At 41.4% G+C, this 20,329-nt stretch overlaps 1 protein-coding gene and 1 long non-coding RNA gene across 2 annotated transcripts in view; one reads left to right on the plus strand and one right to left on the minus strand.

Annotated features, from left to right (window-relative positions):
* Positions 1-20,329, plus strand: part of LOC110262257 (uncharacterized) — a 118,491-nt gene that overhangs the window by 1,669 nt on the left and 96,493 nt on the right. Inside the window, exon 4 of the mRNA XM_084978264.1 lies at positions 1,166-1,253. Coding sequence (XP_084834390.1) covers positions 1,166-1,253 — 88 coding nt within the window. The remainder of the gene's footprint in view (positions 1-1,165; positions 1,254-20,329) is intronic.
* On the minus strand, positions 6,564-12,010 carry LOC146400190 (uncharacterized). Its single transcript, XR_014816517.1, has 3 exons — positions 11,961-12,010; positions 8,126-9,069; positions 6,564-7,086 (listed from the first exon to the last, which is right to left on the minus strand). It is a non-coding gene; the product is annotated as an uncharacterized LOC146400190 (long non-coding RNA).

The raw sequence follows: 20,329 nt of genomic DNA on the forward strand, positions 1-20,329 counted from the left end.
GGAGGAGGGTGATGGTGTGCGGGGGGGGAGGCGTGGTGACTGAGGAGGAACAGAGGCGCGTTGACAGAAGGTTGAGAGGCTTCAGTAACTCAGAGAAAACAGCTAGAGAGGTCGGAGAAGGCATGTTTATGTCACTGTTGCTGTGAAAACCTGTTTACTTCTGCTTTTCGTCCCTGGGATTTGTTTTGTCTGGGTGCAGTTTTCCTCTCAGAGACTGAGTCAGTCCTCTGCTGGATCTGCCCTCTTGGAAAAAAAGAAAATCACATTGAGAACAGATAGCAACCCTCATTACCCACCACCACCACCACCACCACCACCCCTCACCCGGAAAGGCAGACCTTTAACGGGACGCGTGATATGTACCAGGCTCTGACAGCAACTTCAGACCGCTCTGAAGGGCACACTGGAAGGTTTTCTAGATTGAAGGTGAAGGGATTTAGTGAAGTAAATTTGTTTAGATTTTGGCAGAGGCTTCTAAGCTAATGTCCTGTTAGCACATCTTGATTTGATAAGGGCACTTACACCTGCCGGGTCTAATCTTGTTTGCATTGGATCCCTCTGCTTAATTAGTAGGAGCTCTTGTCATTGCTTCCTACCATTCTTTAGAAATGATAAGGAACGTGTGCTTACGGGAGCAGGAAAAATGTTGGGGCCCTTTACCTGCCTGAAGCTCTACAACTTTTTATTGTAAAATATTGAGACAAGGAGATTTGTGTTTGGTTTTGCTTCCAGTTCCATCGAGAGAGGCAACAGGATTTACCATGTCTACTGTTATGATCTTATATCTTCCTTAAGGAGAAAAAGACTGACATTTGCCATTGAACTCTTGTTTTTGTCTTCTGATAACTGATAGCAGTGTTTACTTTTATTGCAAATGGAACTATTAGAGTGCATACCTTTTAAGTTCTTTTAATAACATGGGCGTCATCCTTCCAGAGAGAAAGTATGAACTGCCCACTTCAGGTAGGCACATGACTTTGTGGCCTGCTGGACACGTGGTCCCACGTGCTGTACTCTAAATAGTACCTTTGTGACCTGACACAGTCAACACTTTCTTAAAGCTACAGCGTGATCAGTCAAGACATTTTTCCCTTGTATGGAATTTCACATTTGCATATTACTTTTTCTATAAGTAAGGACATAATACATTCTATTTGTCTTGCAGGTAACTCCAGATTTAAATCCATCTATTCAATTACTATATAATCCAGATGAAAATTTGACAATGGAACATCCTGGGCAATTTCAACCTGGTAAAGTAACAAAGTATAATACTTCACTCAGTATTTTAATTAGACAAGCTGTATTTGGACAATGCTTAATAAAAATAAAAACTATCAATTCCTTTTCTACGTTAGGCACTGAGAAAGATGTATTAGGAATTGGTGCCAACCTTTAGTCTTTGCATTTTCCTTTCTGATCCTCCTTCAGATATTGTCCCAGTCCTAAACTCTGGCTTGTATTTTACTCTTTATGTATTCATGTTTAGGGCTGCTGTAACAAAGTATCACAAACTGAGTGGCTTAAACAATAGGAATTTCTTGTCTCACAATTTGTACTTCTAAAATATAAGGTCAAGGGAGTCTGTAAGGCCCTGACTCCACCGCACCCTCCCCCACCTCCACTTCCCCCCCCCCCACCCAATTCTACCCCTAGCCTGGGAACCTCCATATGCTTCATGTGAAGACCTAAAAAGAAAAAGAAAATATTTTTAGGGTACATTAATAAAATGCCTTAAGAGCAGAAATAAGAAAATGGCAGTGTCATAAAAGTCATGAGAAGCACAGAGAAAAATCATAAAACTTCCATTGAAATAGGTCATTGGGAATTGTTATGTGTTTCAATGTATAACAAATTGAGAGATTGATGCCTCCCTAAGAAGTTATTTTAAATATTCCCTTCTATAAAGAAGCTTCCATTTTCCTGGTAAGACTTCTGTAAAAACTTTGCATCGGGACAGGCAAGCTGATCAGATATAGATATATATTTTAATCCAGGATTATAAAATCAGAATACTTTGGTACTGCATTATCCTTACTGGTTATTGTATTATCCAAGCCGATCATTATATTCATGACGTTTTGCTAGTTTTCTAAAATTTTGAGAACAACTCTAGCCTCCTTTTCCAACAACCAGTATCATCTAATAGTTTCTTTCCCTTTCAACAATTTTTTAGGAATTAAAGCTTCTTGTCATTCAAACGTACATCCTGTGACTTGTGACATAATATAGCCTCTAAGCCTGCTACCTCTTTGGACTGTGTGGCTAACAATTGTAAATTTTCTAAAAGCCTTCACCTAAAAAGCCTTAAAAAATTATCAGCTTGATTGCTGAGACTAAGCAAGGCATATAATAAGCAGTCTTCATACTGAGCTGTTTTTAACATAAATATTAAAATCCAATGTATAAACAAAAGCTTGGTAACATATAACACAAGCTGTACAGTTCAATCCAGAAAGAGATCTTTTGTTGTGTTTGCATCTAAAACTTGACACCTAATGGATAAAAGTTACACAATACAGTTCAACTAGACTAGCCAGCAAACTGTTGCTGGTGTAAACTGATCACTTAGCATTTGAAGTCAAGAAAAAAAACAGAAAGGAGGGAGCAGTGGGGTTGTAGCATCAACTTTCCCTTCTTTTATAATGTTTTCTACGGTCTGGAGGAGACCAGAGTGCGGTACAATGAGAAAATGATGGAATTTTACAAGATTCTTGTGAACTGGGCTTTCTAAACCACTAAAGATAGAAAGTCGTAAGGGTGTTATATAAGAGTTCCTATTCCTACCCCGAGAGTAATCTCATGCTTCTCCAAAATTGGTACCCTGGGGAACAGAATCATCAAGTGAAATGTTTTCTTTCCCAATCATCTCTTCTCTAATGTCTTACTAGAGAGGAAAAATGTGAAAGAAAAGCTGTGGTGGCAATGTATTCTGCCAGTACCCTTAAAGGTCCCCGTGCCTGAGATACCCTTCCTCTCACAATTTCTCTCTCTCAGTACCTTGCTCCCACCAATCCTTCCAAGGTACAATCAGCACTTTGCCACTGCCAAGAAGGGGGATCATAGCAACAGAAAGAGTGCTGGCCTTGAAGTCCTAGGTCCAAATCTTAGCTTTGTTACTTAACTATTTAAGGAAAATCTCATCTTCTTGGTGACTCTGTTTTCTCATCTGCAGAATGGGAACAAGAGTACTTGGCTCACAGAATTCTATACGTGGCACATGATGGGTGATGAGCAAACATACATTGATTGATTTTTGATTGATTGATTGATTGATAGGCTTCCTCCAATTACCCTGACATACATAACTTCTCTTTCATCTCCCAGAAACCTGGCACATCACTTGTAAAATTTGTTACTTAATTTACCTTGGGGTTCTTTCATACTTTCAGAGTTAAGAGAGAAGTGATTTGCATCATAGCAGCCACCTGGGCTCTTAAGGGATTTATTCCTCCACCTGCAGACATTGAGAAATGTATGAATGCATGTCAAAACCACAGATGCCTCTTGTGCCTCTCTCTGTCAAACTGATGTTTCCAAATAGAGAAGATAAGTGGTAAAGAAAGCTGGAGGGATAGCAGACTAGGGCAATATGGACTCTTGGGGCATATTGTGTACCAGAGGGAGTTCAGGTACCTCAAGTGACAGAACAAGGACATCGGATCACCTTGCCTAGTTTCCCCCCTCTTTCTCAGAGGTCTCCATCATGCTGAAAAGGGGGTATAGGATTCTCCACTCTGTTTTCCCTTCACCTAGGTTCCTGGTGGTCTGGATTCAAGGAATGTTCGATTCTATCCATGAGTGGTGGGAGCCTGAAAACCTACGCTGTTATGGGAAGCGAGAGGGCACCCTATTTTGCTTTGTGCTTAGCTCTTTGGGGATAACGACCATGGTTCATTTTGCATCTAACTGTAACACAACCTAGTGTTTAGGCACATGATTTTGTGTGTGTGTGTGTCTTCTAAAAAAAATAGATTAATTGAACTTTTGGAAATGATTTTATGTCAGTTGCATAGAAAGTTTGGGAAGGACTTTTTTTCTCTGCAAAGTACAAACATTTTCTTTGCTATTGTGGGGGTTTGTCAATTTTTAAATTTCTCTCTTCAATAACTTATCATAGTGTCTTAAATGATTCAAAGTCTGCAAAATCATAAAATTTTTATTGTTTTTACTGTATCTGGAGCAATCCAATTTGCATGTTAAATATAAATGAAGGAGAAAAATTCTTTAATTACACATGCATTTTTTAGAGGTACTAGCGTGCCTACTAAGAAATTAGCTTCATTTATTGACCACAGTGCCATTATATAGAAATTTCTGGGCATTCTCTTAGAATTGCATCAATTCTTATTGGTCTTGTTAGGTTTATGAAATGTGATGAATTTTTACCCAGAGGGGTAGTAATATAGACAGTCACACCTTATAATTAGTCTGAACTTCTTTGAAGGTCTATATCAGAGAAGCAGGTTAAATACAGATTTTTTAAATTGTTAAAGACAGCACAGAATCATAGTCATTGCTTTAATTTGTTATTTTTAAAGTGATACAGGAATTCCTAGGTGGCACATCAGGTGAAGAATTTGGCATTATCACTGATGTGGCTCAGGTCACTACTATAGCACAGGTTTGATCCCTGGCTTGGGAATTTCCCCATGATGCTGGCATGACCAGAAAGAACAAAGGAAAGCAAGAACAAAGGAAAGAAAGAAGGAGAAAAGGAAGGAAGCAAGGAAGGAAGGAAGGAAACCCAAGCTATTAAAAGGTTAGTTTTCTTGTAATGAATTGAAAAAGTTTCTTAGGATGTGTGTATACATTCATCCTAAATACGGTTTCCTGTGTTTCCTGCAAGTAGAAAAGTGTCATTATGTAGCTGTTTCTCAGATTTTCTACGTAAATTTTTTTTTGCCATAATAAAATGAATCCTCTTTCTTTGTTTCACATTTTCTAGAAAATGAGCAGAAGCCTCATGAAACAAGTGAGTCTCAAGGTTCTTCTCTGTGTGCATCCATGCCAAGATCCAAGATCTGGCCATAGCAAATCTCATCCTTCATGTTCCTTTTCAGCCACTGAACCCTTCCCTTCATTAACATCCCGTGCCCTCTGTGCCCTTCACATTGTCTGAAACACCCTTCACCTGGTTAATGTCTACTCATCCTCCAAACCTTAGCATAGAACTCACTTCTTCTAGGCAGCCTTTCCTGATGGGCAGAGGCTGGGCTGCTCTCCCTCCTATAAACTCACAGAGTGCCCTGGGACATCTCCCTCTTTGTAGTGTTAATCACACAGTAACGAAAGTTTCACTTGTCTGCACCCCGTCTGTATGCTACGCTTTGGGAAGACAGATGCTGCCCAGTTCATCATCACATCCCCAGTACCCACCCTGGACCAGGCATGTAGAGCGCCTCAAAACACATCACTACAGTGCACAAAGAAGGGGGTGAACATGCATCATTAGTATTGCCTTGAGCTTTGAAGACACAAAGATGTACAAGACAGGAAGTGACTTTTGCTTGAATTTTTGTAATGTGATGGGATCAACTTGTTTTAGCTGTCAAATTCCAACCTAAAATAATACATGATGTTCACACAGTTCGTAGTCAAGAAAATACCGTGTAGGTACTTCTCTGTCACTTTTCGGAAAACTATATCAGCAGGGCCATCCCAAGGCTTTGATGCGACCCTGTTTGCCTACATGTCATGGCCCACATGTCAGCATTAGTCACCAAACAGCAAGCAGAGCCCATGAATTCTTAGCAAATCGAGTCGTTTCATTTTTTTGGATGGTAATGTTGCCACATTTTGAGGAGGTCTCATTATTATTTATTTATTTTTTATAGTCACAACTAGGGCATGTGGAAGTTGTTGGGACAGGGATTGAACTCAAGCAGCAGCTGCAACCTATGCCACAGCTGCGGCAATGCTGGATGCTTTAACCCACTGCACTGGGCCTGGGATCAAACCTGCACCTCTGCAGTGACTCAAGCTTCTGCAGTTGGATTCTTAACCCACTGTACCACAGCGGGAACTGCAGGTCTCATTATTCTAATGTTGCACATATGAAAAGCCTATCCTTCTCTGGAGAGCCTGTTTCTAGGTTTGTTGAGCTCCTCCATTACATTGAAAGCATCCTGCCTGTCTTCTCCATGTTTTTACAGCCATAATGCCAAGCATGGTGCTGGGCACATAGCAGGTGCTCTGGGAGCCAGGAGGGAATTACGGAAGAGCAAGCTTGAGTGTAATATGGGCATATAGTTTCCTCTCTTGCTATTCACTTCTCATAACAGCCTCAAGAGGATTTATTATCATTCTTATCTTATGGATTAGGAAATGGCAACTTAGAGACGTTGGAAAGCTTGCCTGAAGTGACGTTTCTTGAATGTTGGAGCCAGTTCAATCCAGGGGAGTCTGATCTGAAGCCCACCCCTGCTCCACCAACACACCCCGCCTTTCAGTACATGTGTACTGAATCGATTTATTACTAGTTTCCATAGGCTACAAATGAATCAGCTGGCACAGCTAATTCATCTAGGGAAAGGGTGAACACAGAAGATACTGATAGGTTCTGTAACTGAACTTTTGTCTTTGGTATTATTAGCCATTAAGTATAATCAGAAGCACAACATAACCAGTAAATAAAGCTGTAAATACACCGGTTTGGCAGGCCGACCTAAAAAATGGAGTAACTCGTCTTGATAAACAGCTTCAACCTAACTCCATGAACAAGTCTCTAAGAGAAGCAAGGCGAGGCCGGCTGCCTGTGTTGTCCATCCATTCTCCTTTTCCTCCTTAGACACACATCACTAAAGGCCATAGCTCCTAGTCTTCCTTGCAGCTAGTTATGGAAACCTGAAATATGATGTGAGGACTCCATAAACGTGGTTTTCAGAGGAAAGAGGAATACCCTTCTGCCCTTTTTATTCCTGCTGGCTGGGATGAAGATGTGATGGGTTGAAGTCAAGTAGCCATTTTGGATCATGAGGTGACAGCCCACGGATGACTAGAGCGGTACGCCGCAGGAAGAGTCTAGCTTCTAATGGGCTTTGAGCTGCCATCCTGCTCTGGTCTGCCAAGCCCCGGACTTCCTCTCTGTGAAAGGATAACAAAATTTCATCTTGTTTAAGCCAAAACTGGAAGGAGAAACAGCCAGTTTAGGGACTTCCGTCATTTACAAAATGTTCCTCCTGTGTGTTATTCTGTTTCTATTCAGTTTATTTCATCTTACAGTACTGCAGCTGTTTGTACTTCCTGGAACCCATATTGGACATTTGAACCTAGCAAGCAGCAAACATCCTTTCTGTGTTATAGACTGTTTGCCTATTGACCCTATCTAACAAGTTCACAAGAAGTCCTTTCTAGGTGACTCTGATTAAAGGTTAGGAGGCCACATGCAAGTTTTGCAATAGACAATTTAGAAAGTTAGGCCCTACCTCAGCTTTCTTGTATCTGACCATTGATCTAATGCTATATTATTTTTATTCTCCCAAATGGCTTATTATCTTACTTGATGGTTGACTGCAAATGTTTCCCCAGTTTACACATAAAAATGTATAAAACATTGTGCTATATACAGTGCGTTCACAGGGATTGTTTTTATTCTTTAAGATAAAGTCATCAGTTTATTGAGTGGGGGTAAACTCTGTGGGGTGCCAGGAGGGAGCAAACCTGGATTCTCTCATTCCTGCCCTATTGATAACTCTTCCAATAGATACCTTAGCTTTTTAGTCACTTCAGGGTATTTAAGGCTTACTTTCAGGTATTATAATAGACAAATACGGTTCGGTCTAAATCAAAACCTTACATCTAATTAATCTAATCTCACATCTCATTTCCGTTGTTCTCCCCTACCCCCAGCCCAGGCCTGATCCAAGGCTCAGGCACCCACAGTGGGCATGAGGGGGTGTGATTTTTCTTCCCACCCTGCCTTTCCTCCCTACGTGTGGGATAGAGGGTAATTTCTGCCCATTTCTAATCTCTACCCTTTATTCTTGCCGTGTGCTCCCTTGCTCACTTCCCTCCGGTCCCACGGGCCTCATTTCCATCCCAGAACATGTTAAATATGTTTCCGCTAAGGGTCCTTGGTTTCCTGTTTCTCTGCTTCCCTCTGTCTGCACGGCTTGCTCCTTACTTTTAGGCCTCTGGTCAGATGTCCTCTTCCAGTGAGGCTTCTCTGGCTGCTCTCTCTCAAGTGACACACGCTCAGACCCATCACTTCCTTACTTCGCTTTATGCTTCTTGTCTCACTGTCTGATACATCACACCTGTGCTGGGAAGCAGGGCGCCTGTCTCCCCTCCTGCTGGTACCTCCCATCTTTCTGAAGTAGGTTGGGAGGTCGCATACTTTTCTCTGTGTGAGAAGAGGAGGAAGAAAAGCCAAAATATCCTCCTTTGAATTCCTGTGCTCCTTTACTTTCTGCAACCACTTTTCACAATTTGACCTGGTCCTGCAGCAGCTGGAGGTGAGCATCTCATAGATACTGGACTGATCTCTTTTCTTTTACTGAGTCTGCTGTGAATGCGTCAGGCACTGTCTTTAGTGCATGGGACAGGGGAGTGGTTGTCTCTTATTATTCTCAGTTTTGGGACTTCAGCTCAAATACAGAGATGATAAGTTCCTTCAATGTGACCTAAATAAGAGCCCTCTCACAATCTAGTGTGTTCTCATTGTCACGAAGAGAACATCTGAATTTGAGGTTCCCATTGTGAGATGACAGATGGCTCCATGGATTCAGAATGGATTCTAGGCATTAGCACAGTTCAACAGTGATCCAGAACTGGTCATACAGTGTTATTGTTGCTTCAACCAGCCATGCTAAAGTCAATATCAAATGCCTAGACTTTTTGTATGAGTCAATTTCCTTTTATTTCTCCTTAAGCCAGGTGGCTTGGCTTTTCATCATCTGACGCCCAACAGTCCTGGCTGTTGCCATGCCATTTCTTGATTTAAATTGTTGCCTGTGTGTTGTCATCAGAGTTGCTATGTTCCTGGTATATTTTCTCAAGGTGGACTTTTTCCAGCGCGTGCTGATAATTGGAAGGACTTATTAATGTCCTACTATGGTATTCTGGCCACTGAGCACAAGAGAAGAAATATTGTTAATAGTTGTTTTGAATATTCACTAATGTCATGTTTGGATGTGTAGTTGTGTTTGCAATTCTGAATTTTATTGTTCTGCATATGGCTGAAGAAAATTTTTTAAAATTCATTTCCCCATCTTAATCCAACATAGTAGGTTTATATTCTTTTTAATCATCATTTTCATTAGTTGGTCTTTAGATAAAGTATACAAATATCTTTAGGTTATTAATCTTTTATATTCAAATATGAGTTATATACCTAACTCCAAAGATACTAAAATCCTTCAGGGAACCTAAGGTCCTTTAACATTCAAAATAATTGTTCTCCCTTGTGCCTGAGACATATTCCTCTAATAAAGAAATTTATAAAATAATGTATAACCCCATCCATGTAATTTACATATTTGAGAATTGTTAGCATTGTTACTGTTGGGAAAATTAATTTTCTGGAAGAAATCTGAAATTATTGCAAATTTATTATTAGCTAATTACTGCTAATCAAATTATTGATAATTTCAGATTTTAGCCATAATTCAGGGTGTGATAAAATCAGGGTGTGATTTTCTATACCCATCAAAGTTCTAACTTTGATTTCCTGTTTTTATGCTGAAAAGAAAATGTTTGTGGGAAGAAAGATCAAAAATTTATTCACCCGAAAGGAAGAACTTTGAGCTCCAGCTAACATAAAATACTGCATGGGGTCTAGTTTTGGGTTCCTCCTTCTGATAGGGATGTGGAGACATTAGAGAGATTCCTAAGAAAAACAGGAAAAGATTAGGGGGTAGGATCGGTAAAATAAGACCCAGTGGTTCTTTACTGAAAAAGAAAAGCTGGTCTCAAATTCTTATGGGTGCTTGTTTATAAATTAATTCATTAAACACACTTTAATTATGCACTTGTAGTATACCAGGCACTATGGTAAACTTTCATCCTATAGATTGGGAGACAGAAAATAAACAACTACAATGATGGTAATTATGTTGAAGGAGTGAGGGAGGTTCCACGCACTCTGGGAGTCTGGAAGATGAGCAGATGAGCCTTTGATGGTGACAGTCAGAGAAACGTCCAGAGGAGGTGCAGGTTGACCTGAGACTTGAAGGGTATGAGTTTTCCTCATGGATAGAAAGCATATGCAAAATAAAAGCAGTGTGTCTGAGGATTCCAAGGTAGGTTATGATGGAGAGGGAGTAAGATGCGAGAGGACTGGGCGGCAGAAGAAATGAGGGTGGGCAGGGAATCAGGTGACTCACTCATTCTTTAGAGTTTGTAGTTGTCTTCAAAGCAATGGGAAGTGACTGAGGCTGTCAATCTAGGGAGAAACATGACCATATTTTGATTAAAAAAAAAACTTTGTGGAGGATTTTCCTAAAGGAGAAGGCTAGTGCACTCCCCATATCCACAAGAAAGAAAATAAGAGGGAAAAATCTGAGATGAAAGGATTGAGTCATTGCAAGAGAGCATTTGATTAAACAAAGAACTTGAGGAGTTCCCATTGTGGCTCAGTGGTAACAAACCCGACTAGTATCCATGACGATACAGGTTCGATCCCAGGCCTTGATCAGTGGCTTAAGGATTCAGCATTTCCGTGAGCTGTGGTGTAGGTCGAAAATGTGGCTCAGACCCCACTTTGCTGTGACTGTGGCGTAGGCTGGTAGCTACCACTCCGATTCAACCTGTAGCCTGAGAACTTCCATATGCTATAGGTGTGGCCCTAAAAAGACAGGGAAAAAAAAAAAAAAAAAGGAACTTGACCCTGTGGATGATTAGACAGAGGTTGTGAAGACCTGAAAATGGTTTATAAAACACGGTCATTTTAAATCATGTGTCTGGAGTTCTGTTGTGGCTCAGTGATAATGAATCCAACCAGGATCCGTGAGGACGTGGGCTCGATTCCTGGCCTTGATCAATAGGGTAAGAATCCAGCATTGCCATGAGCTGTGGTGTAGGTTGCAGACGCAGCTCAGATCTGGTGTTGCTGTGGCTGTGGTGTAGGCCAGCAGCTGCAGTTCCGATTTGACCCCGGCCCTGGGAACTTCCATATGCTGTAGGTGCAGTCCTAAGAAAAAAACCAAATAAATAAATCAATAAATCATGTGTCTGGTTGAGGCAATAAAGTTAGCTATGCTGAGATTTCCTAAAGTGTGTTCTTTAGAAGAGATGCTGATAGATGTTCTTTGAACAGAAAACCCAACCTCAGTGCTCTCCAAAAGTTTGGCCTGGGCATGCTGGATGGGCCTGTCTATTTACTGTAGGACTTTTACAACTTTTAACATGCTACGTGCCTCGTGACACTTTGAGTGGGACATTGGATTCAAGGTTTCCAAACTTAAGTGATCACCAGACCCCTATAATCTTCTCTTCTAAGCAGTGTATTTGGCCAAATACTGAACCAGGTACATTAGATTCTTTTACCAACTCTAACAATTTTCCCTTAGGTTCTGAAATCCTAAAAGTATTTAAGACTTGAAATTACTCTTCTAGAGTGTTTATCTGTTACAAGTGAGTGATCTTATAGTTCTCCACCAAGTCTATCAATAATAATAACTAGGCAATGACCACTTTTTTTCGAGTCTTTTGAGGTTATATAGTCAAATAAAATCTGAATGTATGTGTTGGCCTTAATCTCAAATCAAACTGAAGGGCCAATATAGTAGATAATTTGGAAAACTAAAGGTATACTCATTTCCTTTTTTTTTTTTTTTTTTTTTTTGGCCTTGCCTGTGTATTGTGGAAGATCCCAGGCCAACAATTGAACCCACACCACAGAAATGACCCAAGCTACTGCAGTGACACCCCCATATCCTTAACCATGAACCACAGGAGAATGCCTAAAGATATATGCATTTCAAATAATTAAAAGAAAATAGGGAGTAGATAAGCCATACCTTACCCCTCCACATAAAGCTATTTCCTGATGCCATTCAAAACTCAGAATGGGAATTAGAATTCTAATGTGTAATTTAAACACAAAGGGATGGAATTTTAGAGTCATCTAAAGAACATTACCCTTGGCAATGTGACATCAGGTTGCCAGGCAGAAGACTTGGGATGTTCAAAAAAACCTCTCAAAAATAGTTAGCTTTTCCAGAGATCTAATCTAATCCCCGAATTGCAAATAGACTTTAATTTAGACGTCAACCCCAGTTGGTCACACTGTTGCTTGAAGTATCAGGTTGCAAAGTTGAGAGTCTCCGTGCATTGGAACAAGTGTGGCGACGGATGGGCAGTGTTTGTCTTGTGTGGGGGGAAAGAGAGAATGAAGTGCCCCATCCTTCATTTGTCATCCCCCTTTTAAGTCAATCCTGGACTTTGTAAAGGGACATACCTGGACTTTTTAGGTCATAAAGGGTGCTGGTGAGCAGGACTGAGTGAGAAACAACTATCTGAGAAATCTAGGTTATTTCAAAATGATTCAGAAGTTCTTGTCATGTCACTCAGAATGTACATAACTCAGTAGTTCTGGAAGAAGCTGGCATCCCAGAGAACCGTCTTACGTTGATTTGGGTTGGACATGTGAGCTTTGCAGACATGCAGTACAATGAACCCCATAGAAAGGGGTCCTTGACCAGGAAGTTTACAGACCTCATTCAACACGTGAAGTGTAAGTCTTCAAATTTCGTGTAGTGTCTGTATGGGAATTTCTGTTGGTGACGATATCATTGGTCTTTTCTGTGAGTACTTTAAGTTCATGTTCATTGCTCTGTTTTGCCAAGCAGGACTGTAACTCCTTAATGAAATTCAATATAAAGACTGGGGAATTTTCTTTCCTTTAGCAAATGGGGCCTCTGTTGCCCACGGGGATCCCCCAGTCCTTGCAGTGGGTGACCCTGTCCAAGAGAGTGATACTTGACTGGGAACAAAAAGGGAAAATAGTAATATGTCCTTGTTGATTATGCAGCCCAGACAGATCCCGGCCCACGTTTCCTTGGTGCGGGGGGTGGGGGAGGACTTATCCTGTTGGCAGATGAGCTGCCACCCAAGTGGGGTGACGCACCTGGTGAGTCAGGGCCACTTACAACTTCACGCCTAGCTTCCTGTCCAAGCCTGGGCCAGTTCTGCTTCTTAGCCAAATGACATGAAGAAACAACTAGAGGAAAATATAAAGAAAGTTATGCCCTTTTGAGACAGTTTATTTCCAGTGGTGTCTAGTCTGTGGCCAAAATTCTGGACTCGAAATTAGAAGAGCTGAGTACAGATTAGACAAAGACAGAAATGGAAAGTTCTGTGTTCCTTTCCCAGTTTGAGCAGCCACTGCCTCAGACACTTTGACAATTCAACTTCCCTGGACCTCAATATCCTCATGTTTTTAAACGAGAAGAGAGGGAGTTCCGGTCGTGGCGCATCGGAAATGAACCTGACTAGGAACCATGAGGTTGTGGGTTCGATCCCTGGCCTTGCTCAGTGGGCTAAGGATCCAGCATTTCCATGAGCTGTGGTGTAGGTCACAGGCGCAGCCCAGATCCTGCGTGGCTGTGACTGTGGTAGAGGCCGGCAGATGTAGCTCTGATTATACCCCTAGCCTGGGAACCTCCATATGCCGTGGCCCTAAAAAGCAAAAAATAAATAAATAAATAAATAAGATAAATAAATAGGAAGAGAGGAAGGCTAAAGGTGGAAGCGGTGAAGAAAGGGATTTCATATTTCATAAATTCTAGGTATTTAAAAAATTCTAGATGCCTTATCTAAAGAATTCCCTAGTTTCTCCAGACCACAGCCAATGCACTCACAGGAACAGCAGTGAAATGATGGTCCCCTGAGCTGGATGAAATCGAGGGAACCCCCCCACCCCAGGCCCACCCAACTACTGCAGGAAGTCTCCCCGGTTCTTGACACAAGTGGTCTGGAATTTCTGTAGTCTCTCTGGCTACCTTGTGGTTTCAGATAGTCCCAGGGCCCCATGGCTCTTGAGGTGGGTGCTGTCATGAGGATGGTACCTCACCCTTCCCTGTGTCCCCGTCCACCTTCCAACAGTGCTGCTTTGAGCTCTTCCCCACAGAGGTCTGGGTAATGTAGCCACATATTAATCATTCCCAGCACTGCTGCAGGTGTCTTTTCTCTAGGGACAGACAAAAGTTCCTGAGGATCAGACTGAGAACAATTCAGCTGCCTTCACAATCACCTTTTCCTTCAGAAGCCCTTTGTTTAGGCATGTGTACAGACTGGCACAGAACTTCTTTCCTTGGATTAAGTGCCTTAGACCAGTGGTCTTGAAACTTCCTTCTCTGGAAAGCTCTGTGAGACGTTTTGTAAAACTCTGTATCTCTATACATCAGGTCAACATCTGAACATGTACAAAGAATCAATTTTATATCATCTTCCTGCCCTAAATACTTTCCCTCAAAACCTTGCAGTTTGCCTCATGCAGGAGTTCCTGCCATGGCTCAGCAGAAATGAATCTGACTAGCATCCATGAGGACACAGGTTTGATCCCTGGCCTTGCTTAGTGGGTTAAGGATCCAGCATTGCCGTGAGCAGTGGTGTTGGTCGAAGACAAGGCTCAGGCCAGCAGGTACAGCTCTGATTCGACCCCTGACCTAGGGACCTCCAAATGCTGTGGGTGTGGCCCTAAAGAGACAAAAAAAAAAAAAAAGTTTGCCTCTTGCAGATCAGGCATTGCTCATAAAGTTGGAGAAAAAAATATCTGGCCAAAGTAGACTCTTTTTCTTTTTTTTTTTTTGGTCAGGAGAAAACTGACTGCATTTTTATTCTCTTTATTGCAGATAAATGTGGTTAAATGCACGTGTGTACAACGTCATTCCTTAATTCAAGTGGAGATTAAGTTGAGAGAGAGAAGGCGTGGAGCCTTGTGGAATCTGTCTCTTCTCTCTCTCTCCACACATCTCTGCAGGAAATCTCCACTCCCTCATGGTCCCTAGGTTTGTGGCCCTGCGGTATTTACCCCTGGAGCAAACACACAAAGGTTATATGCCCAGTGGGGCTTTGCCTTCACTTTCTTCTGTAAAGTGGTTGTAGGGCCTTTGTTTGGGAAAGAGGGTATGGGGTGGGGGAATGAACCACAGACCCCTGGAGTGTTCTCTTCCGTACACCAGTGTTATGAGAGTTCAGGATTTGAACACTGATTCTGTTAAAACAATCCCTGTCTATGAACCCCTCCAACATTTTCATGTGTGTATTCTTCGGTTAAGTTATGGGCACCCCAGTTTGAAGACCACCACCTCAACCCCCCTTATATACCCCAATTGCTAGGTCTGATTGCTCTCCTTAACTTTGGCTGCAAGTTTGATGAGTATTTGCAGTGCACCAGCCAGTGTAGCTACCTAAGTTTGTCTTCCTGAAGACCTTATCGCAGGTAATTAACTATGCCATCCAAAGCTCCGTAGCAGAAGACTCAGGAATTAGACCGAGATCCTCTTAATGCCTAAATTAGCTTAGTTTATCCCCCCCTACCACAAAGGTGTTCTTAGTTGCATAAGACTTGGTCAGCTGAGTAGGTGAATTAAGAGGAAGATTTTAAAAAGGAAACCCCGGAGTTCCCATTGTGGCTCCATGGCTTTTAAGAACCCGTCATAGTATCCATGGGGATACAGGTTCAATCCCTGGCCTAGCCCAGTGGATTAAGGATCCGGCATTGCTGCAAGCTGCTGGCATCGATTGTAGTTGGGGCTTGGATCTGGTGTGGCTGTGTCTGTGGTGTAGGTCGGCAGCTGCAGCTCTGGTTTGACCCCTGGTCCAGAAACTTCCATATGCTGCATGTGCAGCCATAAAAAGAAAAAAAATAATAATAAAGGAAGAAAGGAACCCTTAGCTTTTATAGACCATTTCTCATCAAAGTCCTCATCTTCCGCCAGCCCCTGGGTGACATCTGATCCCCTTGGCCTGCCTGCAGCAAGATTCCTGTTAGGTCAGGTGAGCCAGAATCTTCATGTTTCTTTTTATCTTTCCATTCATGGCCCCCCCCACCCCCCCACTCGGCATTCCCCTGTGTTTGGCGCCAATCTATCTTCCCTACTCAAAAACCCCCATTGTCATAGCCCCCCTTAAATAAAAAATCTTCCTTACTATCTTTTAACAAGTATCATAAATGATTTTTTTCTTTGATACTCCATTTGGACTTTAGATAATCTCATGAAGCAGTTTGATTTACTTAGAGATATCTTCATAATATATTAATTAGATATGGTAATTAATGAAACAATGACTTGTTAATTCATAGAACAATTTTTTAATGTCTTTTTTGGAATTTACAAAGTAGGATAAAACTTTCAACAGCTATTTATTTATTTATTTGTCTTTTGTCTTTTTGGGGCTGCACCCATGTCATATGGAGGTTCCCAGGCTAGGGGTCTAATCGGAGCTACAGCTGCTGGCCTACACCAGAGCCACAGCAATGCGGTATCTGAGCTGCATCCGCAACCTACACCACAGCTCACGGCAACACCGGATCCTTAACCCACTGAGGGAGGCCAGGGATGGAACCCGAAACTTCATGGTTCCTAGTCAAATTCTTTTCTGCTGAGCCACGACAGGAACTCCTCCTTTTGTTTTATTTTATGTTTCTTTTTTTCAACAGCTCTTAAATAGCTTTTATTTTTTTATTTTATTTTATTTTTCTTTGTCTTTTTGCTATTTCTTGGGCCGCTCCCGCGGCATATGGAGGTTCCCAGGCTAGGGGTCTAATCGGAGCTGTAGTCTCTGGCCTACGCCAGAGCCACAGCAACACAGGATCCGAGCCGCGTCTGCAACCTACACCACAGCTCACGGCAACGCTGGATCGTTAACCCACGGAGCAAACACAGGAACTGAACCCGCAACCTCATGGTTCCTAGTCGGATTCGTTAACCACTGCGCCACGACGGGAACTCCCTTAAATAGCTTTTATTGAAGAAAAAATACAGACTCTCTACCAATTATTCCAAGTATTAAGAAAATTAGTTCCTTTTAAAAATAGCTGGGTGAGGTCCTGCTGTGGCATGGTGAGTTAAGAATTCAACTAGAGTGGCTCAGGTCACTGAGGAGGCACAGGTTAAGGATCCAGTGTTGCCGAAGCTATTGTGTAGGTCACACCCGTGACTTGGATTCAGTTCCTAGCCTGGGAACTTCCATATGCCTCAAGTGTAGCCAAAAAGAAAAAAGAAAAAAAAAAACTGGCCAAGAATCTAGAAAAACTCTTCATTTCAGAGAATCTCCCTACCTTTTGCTTTTCTTTTCTCTTATATCAGTCATTTTATTTATTTATTCCGAGTAGTAACAAATCAGTTTTTACTTTAAAAGTAGATACTGATTTTTTTTTTTTTTTTTTTGCTTTTTAGGGCCGAACCTGTGGTATATGGAGGTTCCCAGGCTAGGGGTTGAATCAGAGCTGTAGCTGCTGGCCTACACCACAGCCATAGCAATGCAAGATCTGAGCTGCATGTTACTGACACCACAGCTCATGGCAACACTGGATCCTTAACCCACTGAGCGAGGTCAGGGATTGAACCCACATCCTCATGGGTACTATTCAGGTTCATTTCCACAGAGCCTCAATGGGAACTCCTAGACACTCATTTTTCATTTTTAAATTTTAAAAACTATATTGCTTATTTTTTGATAATGTAGGCTAGCTTGACAATTTGTAGTTTTTTACTAATTAAAAATGAGTTTTACTGCCTCTATCCTGTTGGATATAATAGGAATAGCATCTAATTATACTCAAATTTCCCACTTTTTAAACTTTTAATAGTTTATTTTTTTCCCACTTTTTAAATATTGAGACATAAGTCACATAGGCTTAGTCTTTTGAGAATGTGCAATTCGGAGAGTTCCCTGGTGGTCTAGCAGTTAAGGCTTCGGCATTGTCACTGCTGTGGTTCAGGTTCAGTCCCCTGCCCCAGGACTTCTTTGTACTATGGGCACAGCCAAAAAATAAAAAAATAAAGTATGCAATTCAGTAGCTTTTGGTATACTTTTTTTTTTTTTTTTAAATAATAGCATCTAGGGTCACCTTTTTTTTTTTTTGTTTTGTTTTTTGTTTTTTTTTTTTTTTTTTTTTTGTCTTTTTGCCATTTCTTGGGCTGCTCTCGTGGCATATGGAGGTTCCCAGGCTAGGGGTCGAATCAGAGCTGTAGCCGCCGGCCTAATGCCAGAGCCACAGCATTGCGGGATTCGAGCCACATCTGCAATGTACACCACAGCTCATGGCAATACTGGATCCCCAACCCACTGAACAAGGCCAGGGATCGAACCCGAAACTTCATGGTTCCTAGTCGGATTCGTTAACCACTGAGCCATGACGGGAACTCCTAGGGTCACCTTTTTATTTTATTTATTTTATTTTATTTTTCATTTTTTTATTACTCAGATGAATTTATCACATCTGTAGTTGTATAATGATCATAACAATCTGATTTCACAGGATTTCCATCCCACAGCCCAAACACATCCCCCCACCCCTCAAACTATCTCCTCCGGAGACCATAAGTTTTTCAATGTCTGTGAGTCAGCATCTGTTCTGCAAAGAAGTTCCGTCTGTCCTTTTTTCAGATTCCACATGTCAGTGAAAGCATTTGATGTTGGTATCTCATTGTATGGCTGACTTCACTTAGAGTGATAGTTTCTAGGTCCATCCATGTTGCTAAAAATGCTGGTATTTCATTCTTTTTGATGGCTGAGTAATATTCCATTGTGTATTGTATGTACCACATCTTCTGGATCCACTCCTCTGTCGATGGACATTTAGGTTGTTTCCATGTCTTGGCTATTGTAAATAGTGCTGCAATGAACATTGGAGTACATAGAGTCACCTTTTTAAAGGGAACTTTTTAAAGGAAAAACAAGTAGTTCTTCCAGTTTATAACTGAATGGCTTTTCTGTTATTGAAGCACAGAGCCCAACATAGTACCTGGCATTTTATTGGTCCTCAACAGATGTTTATTGAGTGAATGAAAGTATTGAAGTGTCTGCCTTTGGTTACTGAGCTGCTCTTGAACAGGCTTAGAAATGAAAAGCTTTGGAGGATTTCAGCATCCCCTTGAGCATAAGGATTTGTTGCCATGGATTCTTCACCTTGCCCCCTGTTTGCGAGCTGCACTGGCATGCAGAGCACAGACAAAGATTGCTGCCCTCACTGAAGTTACGTTCAAGTCTGGGTGCTGAGACCGTCCTATGGTTAAATGACAGATGTAGTCATCATTCTATGACACATCTCTTTAACAGATTTTTAAAAATTCCTCTGCCACTATAGACTTATCTGATCATGAAACTTGAATCTGCAAAAAACCAAGCAAACTGTCAGTGTGGGATCTGCCAGTCCACTTTGAGAATGTGTTTGTGTGTATACAACTGAGCCCTCTGGAGTCATGCCCCAGGACAGTGGAGTCTTCCATGTTTGCTGAAGATAGATCATGCATGAGGAATTCAGTTTATGGTGTATAATATGTGAAACTTTAGAGTGGTTAGAGTGCAGCTGCCTAAAAGCAGAAAATATGTATTTTGAAATAATTTTGATATGTTGGATTTACATTTATTTTGTTTTTTTTTCATCAGCTTATTCTTAAAGCCAGATTACTCAAGGCATGAGTCTGTATTGAAAAATGTGTGTGGTTTACAAAACAGTTTCTAAAGGAAAGCTGTGTCAACAATAGTGCCTTTCACTTTTCATTTTCATGTCAAGTTCCGCACAGTAAACAAGTTCTGTTGAAGGGAAGATGCACACAGAACTTCCCTCCCACGGAGAAGTCCCTTTAGGACAGCCCAGCAGGGTGTCAGCTCTTAACTCCCTCTCCAGAGGTAAGTGTTCTGTGAGATACTGCAGCTCCCAGCTGAGTCACAGCAGATGACAGGGCCCCTCCAGAATCTAAGCCACACAGCTTTACATCCTGACCCTGAGGGAAGAGGACCCCTACAGAACATTAATGTGCCTCTAACTAATCCAAGTTAATTGATTCACTTTTATAGTTTAAAATTTGCATTTGTCCTAGTCAAGCAAGGAATCACTTGTGAAACACTAATTTTACCTCTTGCCTAGATTGTTGTCATTGTGTCCTAACTGGTGTATCTGCCTCTGTTCTCAGGGCACTTGACTACTGATTAGAATTGCCAGATAAAAGACAGAATGCCAAATTAAATGTGAATTCCAAACAATCATAGGAAAATTTTTAGTATAAATGCGTCCCCAAGTATTTAGTCTATTTTTGCCCCCAAATATTACATAAAATGATTGCAGCATGTGATGGAATGAATTAGCATGAAATCGTTAAAAATTTTTATCTGTCAATACTGACCATTTCCAGATCTCAGCATCTAAGCCTCATCA

The sequence above is a fragment of the Sus scrofa genome, chromosome 9, assembly GCF_054392235.1.
Source record: "Sus scrofa isolate SSC_HxYL_T2T_F1_AM1 chromosome 9, Sscrofa_HxYL_maternal_Yorkshire_Landrace_v2.0, whole genome shotgun sequence".
NCBI lineage: Eukaryota > Metazoa > Chordata > Mammalia > Artiodactyla > Suidae > Sus > Sus scrofa.